This window comes from Salvelinus alpinus, chromosome 7 (genome assembly GCF_045679555.1).
Source record: "Salvelinus alpinus chromosome 7, SLU_Salpinus.1, whole genome shotgun sequence".
NCBI classification, from domain to species: Eukaryota; Metazoa; Chordata; class Actinopteri; order Salmoniformes; family Salmonidae; genus Salvelinus; species Salvelinus alpinus.
The window spans coordinates 32,325,745-32,348,078 of record NC_092092.1 but is presented as its reverse complement, the minus strand read 5'-3'; the positions used below and the strand labels follow the sequence as shown (position 1 = coordinate 32,348,078).

The following is a 22,334-nucleotide window of genomic DNA, read 5'->3' as shown; positions in this document are numbered from 1 at the left end:
TGCCTTGAGTCAATAAGTATTCAACCCCTTAGTTATGGCAAGCATAAAAAAGTTCAGGAGTAAACATTTGCTTAACAATGAACCTAATACGTTGTTCTGTGTGCAATAAAGTATTTAGCATGATTTTTTAATGACTACGTCATCTCTGTATCCCACACATAGTTATCTGTAAGGTCCCTCAAGCGATCAGTGAATTTCAGACACAGATTCAACTACAAAGACCAAGGAGGTTGTCCAATGCCTCACAAAGGGTACCTATTGGTAGATGGGTAAAAATAAAAACAAATGGTGACTTTAAAACAGTTGAAGAGTTTAATGGCTGTGATAGGAGAAAACTGAGGATGGATCAACAACATTGTAGTTATTCCACAATACTAACCTAACTGACAGAGTGAAAGGGAAGCCAGTACAGAATACAAATCTTCCAAAACATGATTCATCTTTGCAACAAGGCACTGAAGTAACACTGCAAAAAATGTGGCAATGCAATTTACTTTTTGTCCTGTATACAAAGAGTTTTGTATGGGGCAAATCCAATACAATACTTTACTGAGTACCAGCCTCCATATTTTCAAGCATAGTGGTGGCTGTATCATGTCATGGGTATGCTTGTAATCGTTAAGGACTGGGGAGTTTTTCCAGGATAAAACATTTTACTGAATGGAGCTAAGCACAGGCAAAATCCTAGAGGAAAACCTGGTTATGTCTGCTTTTCACCAGACACTGGGAGATGAATTCACCTTTCAGCAGGACAATAACCTAAAACACAAGGCCAAATCGACACTGGAGTTGCTTACCAAGAAGACCGTGAATGTTCCTGAGTGGCCGAGTTACAGTTTTGACTTAAATCTACTTGAAAATCTATGGGAAGACCTAAAAATTGTTGTCAAGCAATGATTAACAACCGATTTGACAGAGCTTGAAAAAAATGTAGAACATAATAATGGGCAAATGTTGCACAATCCAGGTGTGGAAAGCTCAGAGACTGACCCAGAAAGACTCAAAGCTGTAATCACTGCCAAAAGTGCTTCTACAAATGATTGTCTCAGGGGTGTGAATACTTCTGGAAATTAGATACTGTATTTCTATATTTCCTTTTACAATAAATGGAAATGTTTTCACTTTGTTCTTATGAGGTATTGTGTGTAGATAGGTGAGAAGAAAAACCATTAAATCCATTTTGAATTCACACTAACTAAATGTGTAATAAGTCAAAGGGTACGAATACTTTCTGAAGGCACTGTAGATCAGCTAATGTATGAATAGTTCAAGAAGATTGAAGGGTGAAGGCATGGCGAAGGGTTTGTTCTGACCGTGACTTTGTGTGTGATGACTGTCTGTAGGGCCTCTGAAGACACCTGCAAGAGAGAACCTACTCTCCTGGCCTCTGCCTCACTGAAGATACGGGCCACCTCAAACGACTCACTCTAGATACACACAAAAGTACAGTATTAGATATTTCTTTACTGTCTGTTTCTCACATATACTGTATATCAAACATACAAATGAATGAAAAACATCCAAAACACGTGCAAACTTCAAAATGCATACTACTCTGAACAACTCACATCCTCTTTGAGCACAGACAGACACCTCCTCCCCTAAGAATACACTCACCCTCCCTTACCCACTATCTCACACACACCTCGTAGGAACTGAAGCAGATATTCCCCAGCTGTAGTATGGAGGAGAGGATGGCCCAGACTGTGGAGATCTGGTCGGCATGTAGACCAATCGTCTCAAAGCACTGGACCAACAACAGGAAGTCCTGTTTGTCCAGCTTCCCCTTCAGCTCACAGGACCCGCCCTGACACAGAGAGGGAGGGCGAAGTAATCTATTCAGCTCGACTGATTGTTCCCTCAATCCTGGTCCAGGGAACACCTGGGATGAGCAGGGTTTTTTGATTCTACTAACGGATTCTATTCATTTGATCCTACTGATTCTACTAATTGGGGCTTACTTGGTTGAGGTAGTAGTATGTCTCTGCTCCCTGCAGATAGAGCTCCTGTTTATCCCAGTCGTTCATCCCCGCCAGCAGCTCATAGAACACATGGTAGTTCCTCTCCTCATTGGACTAATGCAGAGACAGTACAAGTTAGGTAAACCATGAGTAAAGTGTCAGACTGTGGCTATGAGGAATATGCACCCAGTCGTGTCACACGAAGACCTGACCTGGAACACCACGCGTGACTTCTCAAGAAGGTACTTTGACAGCGAAGTCCCCACCACCACACCCCTGTCGAGCAATTAAAAAGATTAAAATTCATTTTTTTCCTCCAGTTCCATGCCAATTGAACGCAACTTTGTTTCTCTACAGAGTGAAAGAGATGAGGTTCCTAGAGGAGGACATACTGGAGAATGTGGATGTGAAGGTATTTGCCAAAGCGACTGGAGTTGTTGTTGAGGATGGTCTTGGCATTACCAAAACTCTCTAGAATCGGCAGCACCTCCATGGGCTGTCTGAGGTTGTTGTTCCTGCCTTGGTACATGGAGCTGAGGTAGTGGACTATAAGCTTGGTGGCCTCAGTCTTACCTGATCCACTCTGGCCACTGTAGAAAGACAGAATACACTTCAGAACAGCTGTAGACAAGATGATAGGTCAATACAGTCCTCTAAAGAGAGAAGGAGAATAGGAAAGAGAGAAAGAAAGAGACTGGTGCCTCTGACATACCTTACGACGATGCACTGTTCTTGTGGTGAGCTCTGAGATTGGCTGAAGGCTGCATCAGCGATGGCATAGACATGGCTGCACAAATAGATACACACCCACAGACTTACATTAGCAACAGGTGGATTCCCTTGGCGTTACTCAGTGCTTGTTACTCTGCTGTCACTCAGATTGGCAACATAGTTATAATTGTGTTATTCTGTCATTACAGTGGCTTTGGTTCATTCTAGGGTTAACTCTTGATTTACTCCTGGGTTACTCTGCTGTTACTCACGGAGGGTTGCGTTTCTGCTCCTTGCCCTGGTACTGCTGTCGGAGGTCCTCTGTGTAGAGGTTAAGGGGCTTGAAGGGGTTAAGTGACAGCAGCATGTTACCTATGTACGTCTGGGACACACAGGGAAGATGATGGTTATCTGATATGGCTGAGAGGTAGAACTGAGATACTGTATACATGTTTATATGGAGAGAGAGAGATCAGTCTGAGTTTTTCCTCGTGTTCAGTTGTAAGGTTACATACGTAGATGGAGTCACGGTGAAACCTCTTCTTCAGATTCAGCAGCACAGAGCTCTCACACACCTCCCTGGAGACATACACCAGTTAACAGAGAGAGGTGTGTGTGTGTGTAGGTTACCTTCTAAATGTAATCCGTCACAGTTACAAGTTGCCTGTCCATAATTGTAATCAGTAACGTAATTTTTTTGATTACCCCAAATCGGTAACGTGATTACTTTCTTTTGGATGACTTTTCCCTTAAGAAGCATTAGAGGAAGACAAAGGAGCCATCAAACACATTTGGTGTCTCTGACTGGTTGTCAGATTCGCTCAGGTGGAACAAACTTAAACTTGCACCTTTCAATGCTGAATTGAATGTCATTATGAAAACAGAAAGGTGTCCTAATATATATTTTTCCCGCAAACATCCTTTCTGAATTATAAGTTATCCTAGAAGTACTCATCTAGTTTTTCAAAAGTATCTAGTCTGATTACAATATTTTTGCAGGTAAAGTCCACAGTTCAAAAAAACAAAATGCAATCAGATTACATGTAATCAGTTACTCCCATTACCCTGTCTGTGTGCACGCGCTCTCTCTCACTCACTCAAGCTGGGATAGATCCTCCACCTCGTCCACCTCCACAGCCTGGTCAGACCCTGGCATCGCTACCTGAAGGTGAAGCCAGAGCAGGCACATGTCAGCCACACGTCCCCCTCCAGAACCATGTACAATGGATCTTTCTCCTAACCCATTTACTGTGCCTTCTTTCTGTAGATATATTTCTTGTCTAGCAGTTTTCATTGTACTCTAACCATATCCCTCAGTCCCGTAACCCCACCCAGAGCCCCTCTAGCACAGGTAACCAATACATCTGTATTCATGGGAAAGGCTGAGTCACTGTGATAGTTGATACACTGTATGCCTGTGCTATGCTCTATTGTATTGGTACTGACGAGAAAATAAATAAACTAGTAGAGGTCTGTGTTACAGGCTTTAGTCAATACACACAGAGACTGACAGCGGTGAATAGGAAGTGGGATGCTTAGTGAACAAGGGTTAGTAGTTCTATTGCCTGTTTTGCTCTCAAACATGCTTACCCTGAAGCTACAGCATGTCCAAATGAAGTTATCCATGCTGTGAAGACGTTGGTCCAGCGCTTCGTGGATACATACTGTAAGTTCAATAACTAAAGCCAGAACAATCTCAGTACCGTTGTGTTGTTGAGGCGACTCTCCAGCATGTCCTGAGCAGGGTCCTCAGATTCCCAGGGTCCTCTCCCGTTGTGGGTCGGTACAGTCCTGGCCTGGTTCCCATCCTCGTACACCGTCCACTTGGTCAGCTTCTCCACTGTCTGGTGGGGCAGGAGGGTATCCGCTCGCAGCCAGTCCTGTTGAGGGAGGGGATCATAGTGGAGTTTTGTGTAACAATTATAATTGTGACGGTATCGCGACATCAGTCATATCGTGATACCCGAGAGGCTTACGGAAATTGGTTAACTGAAATGCTATCCTCCTATCCACATATTTTAAATGTTTTCTGTTAGATATTATTATAATAAAAAGAAAACAATTCATTACCAAAAGTTCATCCATACCTGGGGGTCTCCGCTCATGCGAGTCGTCCCAGCCCAGTGCACCTCCAGAGGGCCGACAGGGTACAGCCCCCCCCCTCCCATCAGCTGGGCCACCTCTCGATCAGCCTCTTCTTCATAGTACGACCCCACCCTAGACCCAACTCTGGCTGGTTCTCCAGTCAGTCTGACAGGTTCTCCAGACTCAGGACCATCAGTGGGGGGTCCGGCAAACCCAGCTCCTGTCTCCCTGTCTGGGACTACAGCTCCACGGCTGGGTCCTACTTCTATTGCAGCAGTAGCAAGAGGCTTGGATAGCTTGGTCAATTTGAATTGATCGTTGCCCAGTTTGCCCCTGGCTGCCTGGAGGATGCTGAAACCCTCATTGCCTTTAAGTGCCGCCTCCCTTTTCCTGTCCTCGTTGCTGGTCTCCGGTGTGGGTCTCTGTGCTCCTGTGCTCCCATTTATACTTTCAGTCCTCCTTGGCTCTGGTGCTGCTCCAGGAACAGGCTTCTTTATGGACTTGAGGAGGGTGAGGTCCGGTTTGACCGGGAGTACCAGTCTGGCTCCTGGTTTGGGGGGCTTGGGTGCTTCGAGGGTGGCTCCCACAGCAGTGCTGGAGCCTGGGGTGGAGGAGGAGGCTTGCTGAGCAGTCTGGGATGGCTGTGCTGGTAGGATTCCTTTGGCCTTTCCCATGCCCAGCTTGTTCATCCTGGGGAGCACGATGGCTGCTGGAGGGGAGGTGGAGTGGGGGTCGTCACCAGACTCCCCCGCTTGCCTCTTCTGGGTGACAGCAGACTTATCTTCGGCTCCGTTTCCAGAGGTTCGGTTCTTCTTGCTGGCCAGGCTGGTCTTACTAGCCACACGCATGGCCATCCGATGTTTAAGCAGGCTGTGTTTGGAGCTAGTGGCTCCCTCCCTCTGTTTGATGGCTTGGAGAGGGAGCCAATGGGAGAAGCCAATGGCCTGGGTCACTACTTTCAGTTTACTCCTCAGGTTGAACCCTTTGGGCATCTTCCCCCTGATCCAACCCGAGACATGGCGTAGAGTCGTCACACCTTTCCTACGAGTGACGAGACTGTCCGTGGGTTTGGCTGAGACTGCATCTGTAGACCCGGCTGTAGATGCTTCCTCTCCAGGCTTGACCAGCATTTTATTGCTCCTTTGTCGAACAGATGCCATCTTGACTCTGCCCAGGACCAGGCCAATGTTTTTCCTGCTCCCCTGTTTGGTTTCTCCTTCACCATCTTGTTGCTCCTCTTTCGCTTGTTCCTGTTCTCCTTCAACCAGACAGGCTTTGAGGTCATTTCCTTTTGATTTCAATAGCATCATCCGTGATGGGCCTTTAGATGAAGTTGAGGCAGCCTCATCCTCCTGCGACTCCAATGGGGAAGAAGAAGCATTCTTGTCTTTGATGGAGGTTTTTGTTTGTTTGGCTAGCTTCAGGATCTGGGCCTTGTGTTTTGCAGCGTCAGCCTTGCTGAGGGAGACATCTTTCAGAGGCTGGGCTTCTTCCTCTGCTGGAGTAGCTTTCTGTTTCCCTTTCCCTTTTTTTCCCTCAGCTTTTTCAGCTTTCTTTTTCTCAGCTTTCTTTGCTTTCTCTGCTTTCTTTTTCTCTGCTTTCGTGGGTTTCTGGGCTTTCTTAGGTTTGTCAACCTTCTCTTGAGCTTGGCCCTTTTTTTTCATGAACATCTTGGATTTCAGACCCCCTACCGGTGCAGTGACGCTGGTCGTCAAACTGAGTGGTGGCACAGCGGTGGCTTTCTTGGGCGACCCTCTTTTCCTTGAAGTTACCTTGTCAGATTCACCCCCATCGCTGGTCACTGCCACTGATTCTTCCTCTTCCTCACTGGTACTGACTGGCTCCTCTTCAAGTTCCCATCGTTTCCTGATTTGCACTGGAGGTTCCTTTTCTGATTTTTCCTTTACCTGCCCCCCTGTGCTTCTCTCCGTGTCTGATACCTCAACCTCCTCTTCGCTGCTATCCTGTGTCGCCTCTGTCTCGAGCCCTTCTGTCTCAGTTGTCTCCTCTATACAAACTAGCTCCTCCTCCTCCTCCTCGCTCTCCTCCACTGAACTCTCTCCTTCGCTCTCAGATTCCTCAGTCTCCTCTGTTTCACTCACTATGACACCTCTTTTTTTTACAGGCTTTGTTATAGGTGTAGGTGTGTCTGCCCTCCCTCCTTTGGTTGGGGGTATTTTTGATCCAGGTTTAGATTTGATAGCTTTATTCGTACCGCCATCAACTGTCATGCTTTTCTCCTTCTGAGGGGATGATCTACCATTCTGACTTTTCCCATTCACTGTTTTCTTCCCTTTCGGCTGTTGTTTAGTCTGCTCTTTACCTTTCTTGCTATTCTCCTCTTGCTTTTTCATTTTACTCTCTCCCTTTTTAGTCAATGGCAAAGGGAAGACCTCTTCTTTCTGGTCTACTGTTTCTTTTCCATTCGTCACTGCAGGTGGTGGTTTGGAACAATTATTTTCTCCTTTTTCCTTCGGTTTCTTTCCTGTGTTGGTTCTCTCATTTTCTCTACTGGTCCTACCTTTGGTTTTTACAAGTGACATGTCTGAAGGATGTCCTCTATCAGCTATTATTCATCTTTGGTTTGAATAAAATGATTACCTGCAGAATAGGAACATAACTACTAAGAATATGGTAGATAAGTTCAAGTCACACAGTACAGGAATGAATAACAACGTATGAGACATACATTTATTTTAATAAGAAATAGCCTGAAATGACTGTTTGGATTTCATTGAGATTTAAATATTTCTTATCATGTCTCTACTTTCAGTGAAACCTTCAACTTGCCTGTTAGCACAATAATTACTCTGGTGCTAACACACATGAAGGTTTAGATCGATCAATGAATAAATAAATGCAAGGGCACCAGGTCAAGTAATGAGTCTGTCAACCATAGTCAGTCAGCATTAGGACAGGGTTTCAGGCGTTTTACACCTGGATGGCCACTTGACACACAAGTCTTAGGTTAGAGAGACAGATTAGCTGCTGACCCCATTAGCTACAGTATCACAACAGTACTATCATACTTGTCGTATAGTGGATAGTATATTATAATACAACATAGTACTTGCTATGGCTAACTACCACAATTTAAGGTTATTGTGTTTATGTTAACCATTATTATCATATAGAAAAACAAAACACAAATGAAACATCCTAAGTGGCTATAAATGTTTGATCTCAGATGGATAAAGTTACACTGCAGAGATCTAAACAATGTTTTATCTGTAGGTCAATCTACATGGTTCTACCCTGCAGGGGTAGCGCAGTGAGAGGATGTATCAGGGTGATATAGCTTACCTGGCCTCTCAGGTGATCCTCAGGCATGGCTGGGGGTCCAGAAAGTGTTTCTGCTTGTCCTCAAGTACTGGTGTCACCTACACACACATTGACCCACCAATAACGACAACAAACGCACACACTGACCAACCACCACACACAACTTAACCCCAAACAAAGACAACATACACACACAGTATTTGAATAATTTAACTGTCTTTGGCAGTCCGTTCAGATATACAGCTATTCATATGGGCAGCTGGTGAATGAGGGAGAGGAAATGTGAGAGCAGGTGTGTGGAGACACTGACAATAGGTGGTGACAGACAAGGGAGAAAGAGATGGAGAATGAAAGAGCAGTGCCTTCTCAGAAAAGAGATTCCATCAGTGCTCTGGAATTAAAGGGCTATGCTCTCCTTCCATTTTCCCGCTTCTCTATTTCACCTTAAATTCATCATCTTCCAGTTGAATAGCATTATATAACTTATCTGTAAAAACCTATGCAAGCATTTTATTTATTATAATTATGGGCAAGGTATGTATCAACAACGTGAAGGCACTATATTGGCTACAAGGTGTACAATAAACTCTGAACAGAGCATTCTGGCATAGATCATCATAGTCCCTATTGGCTAAGGTGCTTTTCTGGCACATTTGGACAAATTAAATGCATTTCTCCCTTTTTCCACCAACATAGATTGTTTTGAGCTGCCTGGTGTTTGAGGGCGGTCCTATAAGAGAGGTAAAGTTCCAGCAAAGCGATTGTGACCCAGGCAATAAGTGAACAAAGCACTGCTCCATAATGGTGCTGAAAACTCTTGGCTGTGCTTGTATGACAACTGATCCCTAATTTATCCACTTGACCTGCCAGCACCAAACTCACAAGGCTCAGGATAGAACCCAAGCGCAGAGCCATCAGATGTACTTTATTTTGACTGTTGAGGTTGAGTGGGGAACAGTCAGAGCGAGGCTTGAAGCAGCAACCCTGTAGTTCAATCAAGCAGTGAATGAAGTCGAACTTCATAGAAAGACAGACACGTGAACTCTTGTGAAAAACATGTATTCATTTTCCAGCAGGACATTATGTAGTGTGAAAGTAATCAATCAAAAAAGTAGGGTTCTCATACTCCATCATTCACTACAAAAATATATTCTAGAGACCACAGAAATGCTAAAATACCCAGCATTTCAAGAAACAGTACCAAAATATTTTGTTGCAAGATCCGACTATAGCAGCCAACCCCCATTAAAAACACACCTAACCGTTAACAGGCAGAGAATCATATAGTACATATATATTAAACATTTGACTACAATATCTTAAAATTACATTCCTAAATAACATTACTCATTGCTGTGTTCAAAAAAGGGTTTACATAACATTTTAAAAACCAAGCCACCATAGAAAGTTGTAGCGTCATGTGCTACACAGGACAAATACCTACGTCAGGTTATAACTGGTTATTACACATTAATGCGTGGACGGTAGGAGAGGTAAGGAGGGAGGTCAGTTGGCAACAAAAGCTTGGGGAGACATTTTACGGCACAGTGGTCTTAAACTGCTAGTCTGGTAGTCAGATGTGTTTCTGAGTTGGCTAAAGCAGAGAAGCTGGCTAAAACAACAATAGGTCTGGCTACCAGGCTGGTGTTCGACCATCTTGTGTGGTTCAAAATTAACAGTACTGATTCCACTGATACTCCATGTTGCTCTCGCACTACAAACAATGCCTTGTTTAGAGTGCCAGAATATATTTGATGATTTGTCAGCATAGGCAACAAACTAAATCAAAACAGATTTAAAAAAAACAAACAAAAAAAAACATTCTTGGCTCCCTTGTACAGTTTCTCATCCATTTAGATTTTACGTCTCCAATAATCACACAGAATCAAAACAAAAGGTTACAAAATCACAGGTAAAATGACATTACAAATAAAAGAATCACAGGAATAAAAAAAACAAGTCCATCCCCCCTCCCCCCTATGTGTCTCTCTCTAGGAGACTAAGGCAAGCGAGGATGTGCAGAGGCAGGGCTGTTACTGGACGAATCAGAGTTTCACAGGCCAGCTTGAGTTCAAGGGTGAAAGGCTGAATGCCGTGACTGGGGTTGGGATGAGGAGGGAACGTGAGGAGGGGGTGGGTGAGTGACTAGGGTGTGTTTAATGCAAGTATGGCTTGTGTGTGAGTGTGTGTGAGAACTGTAAGTGGCTTTGGATAAGCGCTTCAGCGGAATGACCATACGATCATTACTAATGTGTGGCAGGTGTAGAGGTACCAAGCGTAGCAGGGGTATTACAGTACAGTGGTTGGTCCCTAGGCACAGGCGGTGGTCCCTCCATCTCTCTATAGCGGTGGGCCTCAAATGACACCCTGTTCCTCATACACTACACCAACCCCGTTTTATGGGCTTTGGTTAAAAGCAGTGCACTACTTGGGGAATAGAGTGCCATTTGTGACAAAGCCAGTGAGTCAGTCTTTGGGGTTAGGGGCCAGGGTTCAGCCGCTCATGCTAGGGGTCAGGGGTGAGTCTCCGGGGGCTAGGGGCCCCAGTGGTCAGTAGTGGTAGTAATAGTAGTGTTTGTGTAGATTGCGAGGCAGGAGTCAGGAGTCGCTAGGCAGACTCCACGATGTCTCAGGCACAGGGATGACTGGCTCAGTCTGAAGAACAGGGAAAGAGAGAAAGACAAAACAAGAGATGAGCGAACCAACAATGAGCAACCTGAATTCCATCACCATAGTGATATGTATCATAATCCGGCAGATTAATGTTGATGATAGTGATCATAAACTCACCTCAATTGCTCAGCACCTTCCCTCCAGCGAGAGCACTCGTCCCATTCTCCAGGAATGTCCTGTAGCAAACACACACAAATGAGTCCCTGCATAACACACTGAAAAACAGAGCTTGTAGTTGCATTTCAGAGGTGAATACTCACGTCTGATCTACTTCTAGAGATTTCTGGATCTCCTGAAGCACAGCTGTAAGAAAACACACGTCAGACCACAGATGCACAATGATGATTGACATGAGTTGCAATGAGTTGGGATGGTCATCATGAAACATGCAATGGGGTGGTTGTGGTTCACTGTGTAGCAGACAATCACTCAAGACTGCTGGTCGGGTTTACACATCCGGATGCCAAACAGGACAGTCAAAGCAGACACATATCGATGTGGCTCAGTTGGTAAGAGCACGGCGCTAGCAACGTCAAGGTTGTGGGTTCAAACCCCGCAGGGATCACTCACACAAATGTTGGGAGTTGGTTAAGGTTAAGTTCTGTTAAGGTTGTCTGGTGGTTCCTGAGGTACTCACTCTCGTCATTCAGCAAAGCATGCTCCATCACACGTCTAGAGCTCTCTGTAAACGAACAGCATCGCAGCACGCAGTCAGCACATCAGGGCACAGAAGCACACGGCATGACAACACAGTGAGTGTAGATTGTGTGTTCGCAGACCGATCAGCACAAGCAAAAAAAGGTTGACAGCCTAACAGAGCATTTCATACTGTGCGCTTGCTGAAGAACTCTGTTAAGCATTGACGCGTGCATGTTTTAGTATTATTTGCATAGCTATAGATAGAACTATATTAGCTCTTTAAAGCGGTACAAACAGGATGTTATCTTACCCACGCCATCCCTCGTGGAATTTCTGGAATGACAGACACAGCTGTTCAGTAAAACATGAAAAGGTAATTGTGCCAAAAACAGTACTTCCAAAGTCGATGGTGAATACAGCTATAAAAACAGTGTGTCTACCTGCGCTCCACAGAGGCCCCGTCCGGCGGCGCCCGTGGCAGAGTGGTGCTGGGTGTCTGAGAGGACACCTCCACTAGAGACCGGGGCTCCACCACACAGCGAGCAGACAGAGAGAAACGCTCAAACTCTGACGGAGAGATCAGGTAGAAACCTGAGGGAGAAAGAGCGCAAGTAAGACAAATGGATGGCATGAGAGGAATGAAAGTGCTGAATACATGAAATGCCAAATGCTTGTGAGATGTAAACTGTGTGTGTCTCTCTCGTCCTACCTTGTCCATGCTTGGTGAAGACGCAGGATGCAATGCCGCTGACGTCCTCCCTACGTATACAGGGGTACTGGACCTGTAATTTCACCCCCGGCAACGACACCACGTGGAGGTCTCCCTGATTGGTCAGGACGGTGAGGCCGCTCTCGCCGTAGTCGTCCGTACGGGTGCTGCCGAACCAGGCCACGCCCACCCGGCGCACGCGTGAGCCGTCAATGGCCGTCAGCTTCAACTTCATTTTGGCGCTCACCTTAGGCAGGGTGAACACCTGGAGAAAGAGAAATGATAATCTTGGAGGATAAACACATTTTGTGTTTCTTTATGAACCCTGGGGGGGGGGGGGGGGGGGAATGTCCCCTCATCAGATGAGTGTGGGTAAGATGTGTGTGTGCTGTAGTGTGTGTCTTCTCACCTTGAACTGTTCCTCTGATATGACCAGTAGGCTGTGTGAACCCTGCATGTCAGGTGAGCGGGCCAGGTCGTGTGCCACCTCCAGGGGCTCAGGCAGAGGGGAACCATGGCCGTCCAACACCAAGATGCCCACTACTGGAGCCCGGTGCATCAACTGGATCTCCTTAGCTGGAGAGAGAGTGGGAGAATGGATCTGTGCTTCATTGTCTGTTGTTAAAACAGAGTTTTGGAAGTGTGGACGAGGGAGGCAAGAGAGCGATGTGTAAGAACATGCGTGTTCTCACCAGGGTGTGCTGTGACAGGGTCCTCTCCTCTGCGTTCCACAGGCGGTAGGCGGAGCTGGTAGGCGAATACTGATCCTCCATTGGTCCCTGCCCACAGAGAGGGTGTGTTGTGGGAGCCTGAATGAGCAGTATGAGATGTCATAAAATGTTTCATTGCCCATTGTCTGTGTGTGTTGTGACAGCTCCAAATTTAAGTCTGAACCGCCTCAGTGAGTCTCGATGCTGCGCTTCCCTTTTAACTCCCAATTAAATAGCTAGCATCAGCTGTGGAAAAACAGCGATGCGAGAGAGGAATGTTTCAAACCCTCAGCTCTGAAGCTTGTTCATTCAGTGCTTTCAGAAAGTATTCACACCCATTCACTTTTTCAACATGTTGTGTTACAAAGTGGGATTAAAATGGATGTAATTATAATTCTGTTAACGGTCTACACAAAATATTCTGTCATAGTAGAATAATAATTTTTTACTAAGGTTAGCTTTCATTTTTCTTAATTAGATAAGAATTCAACCCTGAGTCAATACATGTTAGAATCACCTTTGGCAGCAATTACAGCGGTGAGTCTTTCTAGGTAAGTCTAAGAGCTTTCCACACCTGGATTGTGCAACATCTACCCATTATTCTTTTCAAAATTCTTCAAGCTCTGTCAAATTGGTTGTTGATCATTGCTAGACAATTTCCAGGTCTTGCCATAGATTTTCAAGCAGTCAATGCTAACTTGGGTACTCAGGAACATTCACTGTCTTTTTGGTAAGCAACTCCAGTGTAGATTTTGCCTTGTGTTTTAGGTTAATGTCCTGCAGAAAGGTGAATTCATCTCCCAGTGTCTAGTGGAAAGCAGACAACCAGGTATTCCTCTAGGATTTTGCATGTGCTTAGCTCCATTCAGTTTATTTTTGATCATGAAAACTCCTCAGTCCTAAACAATTACAAGAATACCCATAACATGAAGCAGCCACAACTATGCTTTAAAATATGGAGAGTGGTATGCAGCAATAGGGATGAATATTTTATAAGTTTCAATACAGGAAATAATTCATATTTATCCAGAGTCCCAGGAAATACAGCAGAAATTGGAAGTACACATTTAAAGCGTTTAAACCCAAGATATGGTTACTGTGCCAGGGTTCTCCCAAAATAAGATTGGTGTTGCACCACAACGTTGGCTTGGCTGCGCCCCTTTGTAAAGATTTCACAGTAAATTAAACTGATACTTAGTAATGAATAACTTTGATAGACTATGACATTCTTGTGAATTCCGAAACAGGCTGATCATAAATTCAGAGCGTTATGTTCCTCAATGAATTCAGAGCATTTTTCATTTTAGTCATTTAGCAGACGCCCTTATCCAGAGCGAATTTGCTGAAGGATTTTTCATCTAGCCGGCTTGGGGTTTCGAGCCAGCGACCTTTCAGTTACTGGCCCAATGCTCTTAACCGCTAGGCTACCTGCCGCCACATCGCGACACAGAGCGCACCCAGAGTAGGTTACAGCGTTCATACAAATTTTGTAACGGCAGTCTAACAAAAGTAAAAATGACCAAAGTTGCCTAGCTTGTTAGATAACCTCCAAAGAATGACAATATCTCCTACTTGGCTAAATCAAGTTGATGATTATACATATATCAGATCAACTCATGAATAATGGGGAGAAGAGGACATTCCTTAAATATCAAGGTAACAGCTAAAAAAAATAAGAAACATCCATATGTACTCTTCTACCGTTTGTTGATCACACATTCTCTACAGAAGCTCTCACATGGGCAGCAATGAGACAGCGCAGAAGCGGGGGAAAAGTTATAGCATTATTTTGACATGCATAGGTGAGATGTGCTTTGATAATGCAACCTATGGAATACAGAATAAAGTAAGGAATTTTCATGCGAAACAGGAGTCAGGATTCAGTGGGATTGGGACTATAGGAAAATAGCTCGTGAGGCTCGTGAGTCGATAGATAAATAACACTTGATTTAGGCTACAGTATCGCATGCTAAATGTTTCTGATCGGTGATAGATGAGCAAACGAATGAATTAGTTACCACTTCTACTTGTCTGCCGGAGATCAATTAACTAAATACACTAAATAACCAAAAGTATGTGAACCACAGCTCCAATATTTTCACCATTCAGTTTATCATAACTAAGGTGAGTTTTCTTCCCTTTCCTCTCACTCCGCTGCCACCCGCCTACACCACGGTGTTCTCAACACCAGTTTCAGTCAATATAGTCTACGGTTTTCTAGAAATCTATGGTAAAATCCCTCAGTGGTTTCCTTCCTCTACCGTAACTGAGTTAGGAAGGACGCCTGTATCTTTGTAGTGACTGTGTTTTGATACAAAGTGTATCAAAATGTATATTAAAAACTTCACCATCAAAGGGATATTCATTGTCTGCTTTTTATTATTTTAACCCCTCTACCAATAGGTGCCCTTCTTTGCAAGGCATTGGAAATCCTCCCTGGTCTATGTGGTTGAATCTGTGTTTGAAATTCAGTGCTCGAATGAGGGACCTTACAGATAGATAGCACAGAGATGAGATAGTGATTCAGAAATCATGTTAACCACTGAGTCCATGCAAGGGGTTGAATACTTGACTCAAGACATTCCAGCTTTTCATTTTTTATTAATTTGTAAGCATTTCGAAAAACATAATTCCACTGACATTACGGGGTAGTGTGTGTAAATTCACGCTGTAAGACAACAATGTGGTAAAATACAAGGGGTGTAAATACTTAAGGCACTGTACCTTTGTTTTGAACTCAAGTGCACTACAGCCGTGTCTGAACAAAAGCTACAACGCCACCAACATTCCTAAACGGATTGGAATGACAGGAAAATCTCAGTTGATCTGTTGTTCTCCACTTGAGTTCTACTGTTGGATCGGATTGACTCAGACTCAACTGTCAACTTAACATACAGTATTTCATTTATTTTCATTGTGATCTACCACATATTTGTTTGGTTACTAAGAGTTGTTGGGGAATAATATATTGTGAATCCTAATAATTTGTATTGCTGTGGGGAACAAGTGTTTATGGGTTTTCTGAATGGGACTGGTTTTACACACCGCTTGTTGATGAACATTGAGATACTGAGGTCAAATAGGTTCACTTGAAATATTTTTAAGCCAGAGGTAAGGAACGTTTCCTGAGGAACCTAAGTTATAATTATTTTGTGACTGATAGTTTGTGCGATCATATATTTTGGGATAATACAAAAATGCAAAATAACTTCTTGTTTTGGAGTTATTTCTTTCAATGTTATGGGTTTCTGAAAAGTTTCTATTCCACGACTGACTTTTTCATGAGTCCTTCGTATTGGTCTATACTTGACAGAAATGAGAATGAATCACAAACAGAAAGGAGAAATCAAACATTTCTCTGCTGGCACGATCTACCTGGCACCCCCTAACTAAAACCAGTGGTGTAAAGTAAGTAAAAATACTTTGAGGTACTACTTTTGTAGTTTTTGGGGGTCTGTGTACTTTCCTATTTAAATTTGACAACTTTTACTCCACTACATTAAAAAGGAAAATACATTTTTACTCCATAGATTTTCCCTGACACCCAAAAGTACTCATTACATTTCGAATGCTTAGCAGGACAAGAAAACAGTCCAATTCAAGCACTTACCAAGTGAACATCCCTGGCCATCTACTGCCTCTGATCTGGCATTTGTAAATGATATGAGTGTTTGAATATCCCTGGCTATACGTAAAATAAAAACAAGAAAATGATGCCGTCTGGTTTGCTTAATAAAGAATTTAAACTTATTTTGATACTTAGGTATATTTCAGCAATTACATTTACTTTGGATAATTAAGTAGATTTAAAACCAAAAAAAGTCTCAGACTTTTCCTCAAGTAGCATTTTACTGGGTGACTTTCAAGTGAAAGTGGGTACCACTGACTAAAACTAACCTCAAGAGTCAAGTCAAAACCATTAGTGTGACTTACTGTCTGAAAGGAAGGTATCAGCGAAGTATAGCGTGCGCACGAGGCCGGTGAAGGAGTCGTCAGGGGACCGAGGCTCTATTTTTCTCTGGACGGGCGCCAACTCCATCTCAGCTAGCTCCGCCTCTAGACGAGCATTGGCCTGCTGCAACTAGAGACAGAAGCCCGTTTTAGATACACTGGGTTGGTGATGAATGCAGAAGCAGACCGCACAAAAAAATTGTGATCTTAAGAACTTTCTATTAAGATTTATGCAGTAAATTTTTGGGGCCCAAGAATACATTTTTGTAGTTGTTTACCTTAGCTGCGTTGTTGACATGGTGTTTGCGTAGGGACACTCGGCTGCGCCTTATCCTTCTGAAGGACTGGCGGAGAGACTTCTTAATGCTCTTCACTCTGGACAGAGGACCTTCCATAGCCAGCTGGTCACTGGGGTTCAGAGTACACCTACAGGAGAGTGACAGGAAAGGGTTAACACACACGTCTATATACGATCTCCATTACCTTCCGTTATTTTGAAGTCATACAGGCAGAAACATGCAAACACTCAACACGCCCCCCCCCCCCACACACTTACCTGACGAGAACGTTGTTTTTCTGCTGGTAGTCGTAGAGTCCGAAGCCGTGGCTGGTCCCGAATGTTACTAGTTTCCACTCAGAGTGCAGGGTGAGGGCAGTGACCACGGCCGGAGGCTGGCACTGGACCAGGGCAAAGGGCTGGAAACCTGGGGGGAACGTCACCGGCTCCTCCCTCACCTCCAGACGCGTGTGGCCCTGACATGGAGAGACTGTTACAGAAAAGTATCGATCACCCTTTTCTTTATGCTAACCGAAATCCAATTAAATCAAAATTGCACTGCAGTTTTTAAACACACACTCCTAATGTAATTTTTTTGTTTGTTGTCGTTTACCTTCCAGCGGAAGCCCTCCTGTCCCTGAAGCAGGTCTGCTACGGTGGCCTCCACAGTCTGTTCTGCTGCCTCATCATTCAGCTCTAACACCAGGATCTATGGAGGGGAGAGGTGAGGGACGGACAGACCGTAACATCACATGTAATGTTTTGGACCAACAGGCAGTCTTATCGGACACTTATATGAACCACTCAGACATTCACATCTCTTAGTGGGTGTGTGTGTGTGTGTGTGGGGGGGGGGGGGGGGACCTCTGTAGCTCAGCATGGCACTTACAATGCCAGAATAGTGGGTTTGATTCTTGTGTGTGTAATATATGTGCCAGCCAACTAAATCAGACCACCCTCATTAATAACAGATGATAATATAAAGAGGGGAATAAGAGTTCCCGGTGATGATCCGGGGCTCTATAAAGAATGAGATCACTTTAAATTTCCACACATTCTGATTAAAGGAGGTGGCTTATTCATCACACTACATTATATAATGACTAGAGAGCTATGCAGCCATGACCTGGTATGGAAAATGTGTCGTTCACTGAATGTGTGACCGTCCGTGACCCAAATACCCTCAGGAAATGAACGTGCCAAAGAACGTAAAATTAAGACAAAAACAGACTGGATTTATACCAGTAATGTCCAAAAATGTCAGACACGGCAGTTAGGCTAACTGGCCACCAGAGGGGGTAGTGGTTGGTTTTCCCCTGGTAAACTCACCTGTCCAGCAGTGCCAGCTACAGTCAGGTAGCCGCTGTATTTACACAGGTGGATTTTCTGAATGCCGAGACGAGGGTCGTCACTGTACGGGTCAAAACAACCCACCTGGAGGGAAGAAGAGGATGGGGACACGTTTCATAGCCGATTCACACACTGAGACAGTGTATCTATTCTGATTCACTAGACACATTCTCTAACAAAACACACCTACACCTTGTCTACAGGGACTCCACTATACCTTTGTGCTCTCTGTATGTGATTATGCACACAACCGAATGGTGGAAACGCTTTACATGTTACTTATACAGATACACACCTTTCTGAAAGGTGGCCACTCTCCCTCTGTGCCCTGGTTCAGGTTGTCATTGGGGTCTGAGTCAGTGAGGAACACCCCTGCTGTGCTCAGCTTGTACATGGGGTACAGACACACCCCCGACGCGTCCCAGAAACGCACCGTACCGTCCTCGTGCCTGTGAGAGGAGAAGACATTTGTGAGGATCAACAAATCAGAGGAACAAAAACATGACTGACTCTTTGAAACCCTGTTCGCAGTCCCCATACAGCAACATTAAAATGTAGATCATAACTTGGATTGAAATGAGGACTCTGAATAGAAATGAACGAGCTGTGAATGTCTACCGACCCTGTGAGCAGTAAGTCTCTCTGAGGGGGGTCTGGGGCCAGGTTCTGTCCTCCTGTCATAGGCCACGGCTGGACGGAGGGAGAGATGCAAAAAAACAAACAAAAAAAGGATGAAAGCAAGAGAAAGAATTTAAGTCAATTCAATTTGTGCTCTATCAATTCAAGTTTCCAATTACCAGAATGTATTTTCACATGCACAGTGAAATGCCTTTCTTGCAAGCGCTTTCCCAACAATGCAGTAATCAATATCAGTAGAACTAGAAAATAAAGTTAAAATATACATATATATAAAAAAATTGAAATAGAAAGAAGAACACGAAGTAAGCTAGCTATATACAGGGTCAGTGCCAATACCATATTTACAATGTGCAGGGATACTGGAGTGGTTATATACAGTACCAGTCAAAAGTTTGGAAACCTACTCATTCCATAATAGTGAAGACATCAAAACTATGAAATAACACATATGGAATCATGTAATAACCAGCTTCATGAGGTAGTCATCTGGAATACATTTAAATTAACAGGTGTGCTGTGTTAAAAGTTAATTTGGGGAATTTCTTTCCTTCTTTGAAACTCTACGGGATCGGTGCCCCCCCCCACGGTTGAGCTAACGTTGGCTAATGTGATTAGCATGAAGTTGTATGTAACAAAAAAGTAATAATAATCGCAGGATAAAATTCTTAAATTCTTGTTAATCTAACTGCACTGTCCAATTTACAATGGCTATTACAGTGAAAGAATACCATGCTATTGTTTGAGAGTGCACAGTTTTGAACATGAAACGTTATTAATAAAAAAAATATGCACATTTGAGCAGTCTTGATACATTTTGAACAGATATGCAATGGTTCATTGAATCAGTCTAGAACTTTGAAAATTCGCTGCTGCCATCTAGTGGCCAAAATCTAAATTGCGCCTGGGCTGGAATATAAACTCAGAAAAAAAGAAATTCACTGTCAACGGATGTACCGATCCTGTGCAGGTGTTGTTACACATGGTCTGCCACTGCGAGGACGATCCGCTGTCCGTCCAGTCTCCCTGTCTTAGGCGTCTCACAGTACGGACATTGAAATGTATTGACCTGGCCACATCTGCATTCCTCATGCCTCCTTGCAGCATGCCTAGGGCACGTTCACGCAGATGAGCAGGGACCCTGGGCATCTTTCATTTGGGTTTTTTCAGAGTCAGAAGATGGCCTCTAGTGTCCTAAGTTTTCATAAGCGTGACCTTAATTGCCTACCGTCTGTAAGCTGTTACTGTCTTAACGACCGTTCCACAGGTGCATGTTCATTAATTGTTTATGGTTCATTGAACAAGCATGGGAAACAGTATTTAAACCCTTTACAAATGAAGATCTGTGAAGTTATTTGGATTTTTATGAATTATCTTTGAAAGACAGGGTCCTGAAAAAGGGATGTTTCTTTTTTTGCTGAGTTTACATTATAGCCTTTTTTAGATACCAAAAATAAAAATAAATCACGTTTTTCTTTGTATTATCTTTTAGTGGATCTAATGTGTTATATTCTCCTACATTAATTTCACATTCCCACAAACTTCAAAGTGTTTCCTTTCAAATGGTATCAAGAATATGCATAACCTTGCTTCAGGTCCTGAGCTACAAGCAGTTAGATTTGAGTATGTCATTTTAGGAGAAAATTGAAAAAAGGGTCCGATCCTTAAGAGGTAAATGCATTTGCGCCAATCAGTTGTGTTGTGACAAGGTAGGGGTGGTATACGGAAGATAGCCCTATTGACTTGCCTAGTTAAATAACGTAAAAAATAAATAAATGATAATACAATTTGGTAAAAGACGAAGTCCAGATTATGGCAACAGCTCAAATAAGCAAAGCTAAACAGTCCATCATTACTTTAAGACATGAAGGTCAATCAATCCAGAAAATGTCAAGAACTTTGAAAGTTTCTTCAAGTGCAGTCACAAAAACCATCAAGCGCTGTGATGAAACTGGATCTCATGAGGACCGCCACAGGAAAGGAAGACCCAGTTACCTCTGCTGCAGAAATTCCAGCCCAAATAAATGCTTCACAGTTCAAGTAACAGAAATCAACATACATTTTTCAGGAGACTGTGTGAATCAGGCCATCATGGTCAAATTGCTGCATATAAACCACTACTAAAGGACACCAATAAGAAGAAGAGACTTGCTTGGGCCAAGAAACATGAGCAATGGACATTAGACCAGTGGAAATCTGTCTTTTGGTCTATATGTGAGATTCTTGGTTCCAACCGCCGTGTCTTTGTTCAGGTGCAGAGTAGGTGAACGGATGATCTCCATATGGGTGGTTCCCACCGTGAAGCATGGCGGTGGGGGTGTGATGGTGCGTCGCTGGTGACACGGTCTGTGATTTATTTAGATTTCAAGGCCACTAAACCAGCATGGCTATCACAGCATTCTGCAGCATTACGTCATCCCATCTGGTTTGCGCTTAGTGGGACTATCATTTGTTTTTCAACAGGACAATGACCCAACACACCTCCAGGCTGTGTAAGGGCTATTTGACCAAGAAGGAGTGATGGAATGCTGCGTCAGATGACCTGGCCACCACAATCACCAGACCTCAACCCAATTGAGATGTTTTGGGATGAGTTGGACCGCAGAGTGAAGGAAAAGCAGCCAACAAGTGCTCAGCATATGTGGGAACTCCTTCAAGACCACTGGAAAAGCATTTCAGGTGGAGCTGGTTGCGAGAATGCCAAGAGTGAGCAAAGTTGTGATCACAGCAAAGGGTGGCTACTTTGAAGAATCTAAAATACTTTTTTGGTGCTACATGATTCGATATGTGTTATTTCATTGAGTTGATGTCTTCACTATTATTCTACAATGTAGAAAACAGTAGGACCACACAGAAAAAAAACACAGAAAAATGAGTAGGTGTGTCTAAACTTTTAAATGGTACTGTATGTATAGGGGTTAGGTGACTAGGCATCAGGATATACAATATCATTAACAGTGTGGTGGCAGTGTATGATGATGATTGTATGTGAGTGTGTGTAGAGTCAGTATGAATGTGTGTGAGCAAATTAAGTGTGTGGCTGGAGTCGAACAATTTTCCGGTCCTTCCCTTCACGCCACTTGATAGAGGTATTGGACGGCAGGGAACTTGGTCCCAGTGATGTACTGGTCTGTCCGTACCACCCTGTGACTGAGGGCAGTGTAGTTGTCATACCAAGCAGTGATGCAGCTAGTCAAGATGCTCTCAATGTATAACGTTTTGAGGATTTGAGGGATGTTGCGCCTTCTTCACGACTGTGTGCGGACCATTTTAAGTCCTTAGTGATTTGGACACAGAGGAACTTGAAGCTCTAGACCCGCTCCACTGCAGCCCTGTCGTCCTAATGACGT

General features: G+C 43.8%; 2 protein-coding genes across 4 annotated transcripts in view; both read right to left on the bottom strand.

Moving 5' to 3' along the window:
• Positions 1 to 7,111, bottom strand: part of LOC139581863 (unconventional myosin-XVB-like) — a 33,495-nt gene extending 26,384 nt beyond the window's left edge. Inside the window, exons 1-11 of the mRNA XM_071412083.1 lie at positions 4,760 to 7,111; positions 4,376 to 4,552; positions 3,770 to 3,834; positions 3,188 to 3,251; positions 2,945 to 3,054; positions 2,674 to 2,748; positions 2,354 to 2,551; positions 2,174 to 2,237; positions 1,962 to 2,075; positions 1,646 to 1,807; positions 1,314 to 1,427 (exon numbers count right to left, since the gene is read on the bottom strand). Coding sequence (XP_071268184.1) covers positions 1,314 to 1,427; positions 1,646 to 1,807; positions 1,962 to 2,075; positions 2,174 to 2,237; positions 2,354 to 2,551; positions 2,674 to 2,748; positions 2,945 to 3,054; positions 3,188 to 3,251; positions 3,770 to 3,834; positions 4,376 to 4,552; positions 4,760 to 7,111 — 3,495 coding nt within the window. The remainder of the gene's footprint in view (positions 1 to 1,313; positions 1,428 to 1,645; positions 1,808 to 1,961; positions 2,076 to 2,173; positions 2,238 to 2,353; positions 2,552 to 2,673; positions 2,749 to 2,944; positions 3,055 to 3,187; positions 3,252 to 3,769; positions 3,835 to 4,375; positions 4,553 to 4,759) is intronic.
• Positions 7,112 to 9,082: 1,971 nt separating this feature from the next.
• The window catches only part of LOC139580828 (LLGL scribble cell polarity complex component 2-like), a 29,422-nt gene continuing 16,170 nt past the window's right edge, over positions 9,083 to 22,334 (bottom strand). For 2 of the 3 annotated variants that reach the window (XM_071409884.1, XM_071409882.1), the window contains 16 exons: positions 18,971 to 19,038; positions 18,644 to 18,797; positions 18,328 to 18,432; positions 17,612 to 17,707; positions 17,278 to 17,474; positions 17,000 to 17,147; positions 16,704 to 16,851; positions 12,753 to 12,869; positions 12,470 to 12,636; positions 12,061 to 12,325; positions 11,792 to 11,942; positions 11,662 to 11,684; positions 11,350 to 11,394; positions 10,973 to 11,015; positions 10,830 to 10,888; positions 9,083 to 10,694 (listed from right to left, as the gene is read on the bottom strand). In XM_071409884.1, coding sequence (XP_071265985.1) covers positions 10,831 to 10,888; positions 10,973 to 11,015; positions 11,350 to 11,394; positions 11,662 to 11,684; positions 11,792 to 11,942; positions 12,061 to 12,325; positions 12,470 to 12,636; positions 12,753 to 12,869; positions 16,704 to 16,851; positions 17,000 to 17,147; positions 17,278 to 17,474; positions 17,612 to 17,707; positions 18,328 to 18,432; positions 18,644 to 18,797; positions 18,971 to 19,038 — 1,785 coding nt within the window. In that variant the 3' untranslated portion in view covers positions 9,083 to 10,694; position 10,830. The remainder of the gene's footprint in view (positions 10,695 to 10,829; positions 10,889 to 10,972; positions 11,016 to 11,349; positions 11,395 to 11,661; positions 11,685 to 11,791; positions 11,943 to 12,060; positions 12,326 to 12,469; positions 12,637 to 12,752; positions 12,870 to 16,703; positions 16,852 to 16,999; positions 17,148 to 17,277; positions 17,475 to 17,611; positions 17,708 to 18,327; positions 18,433 to 18,643; positions 18,798 to 18,970; positions 19,039 to 22,334) is intronic. The other variant, XM_071409885.1, reaches the window with a different exon arrangement.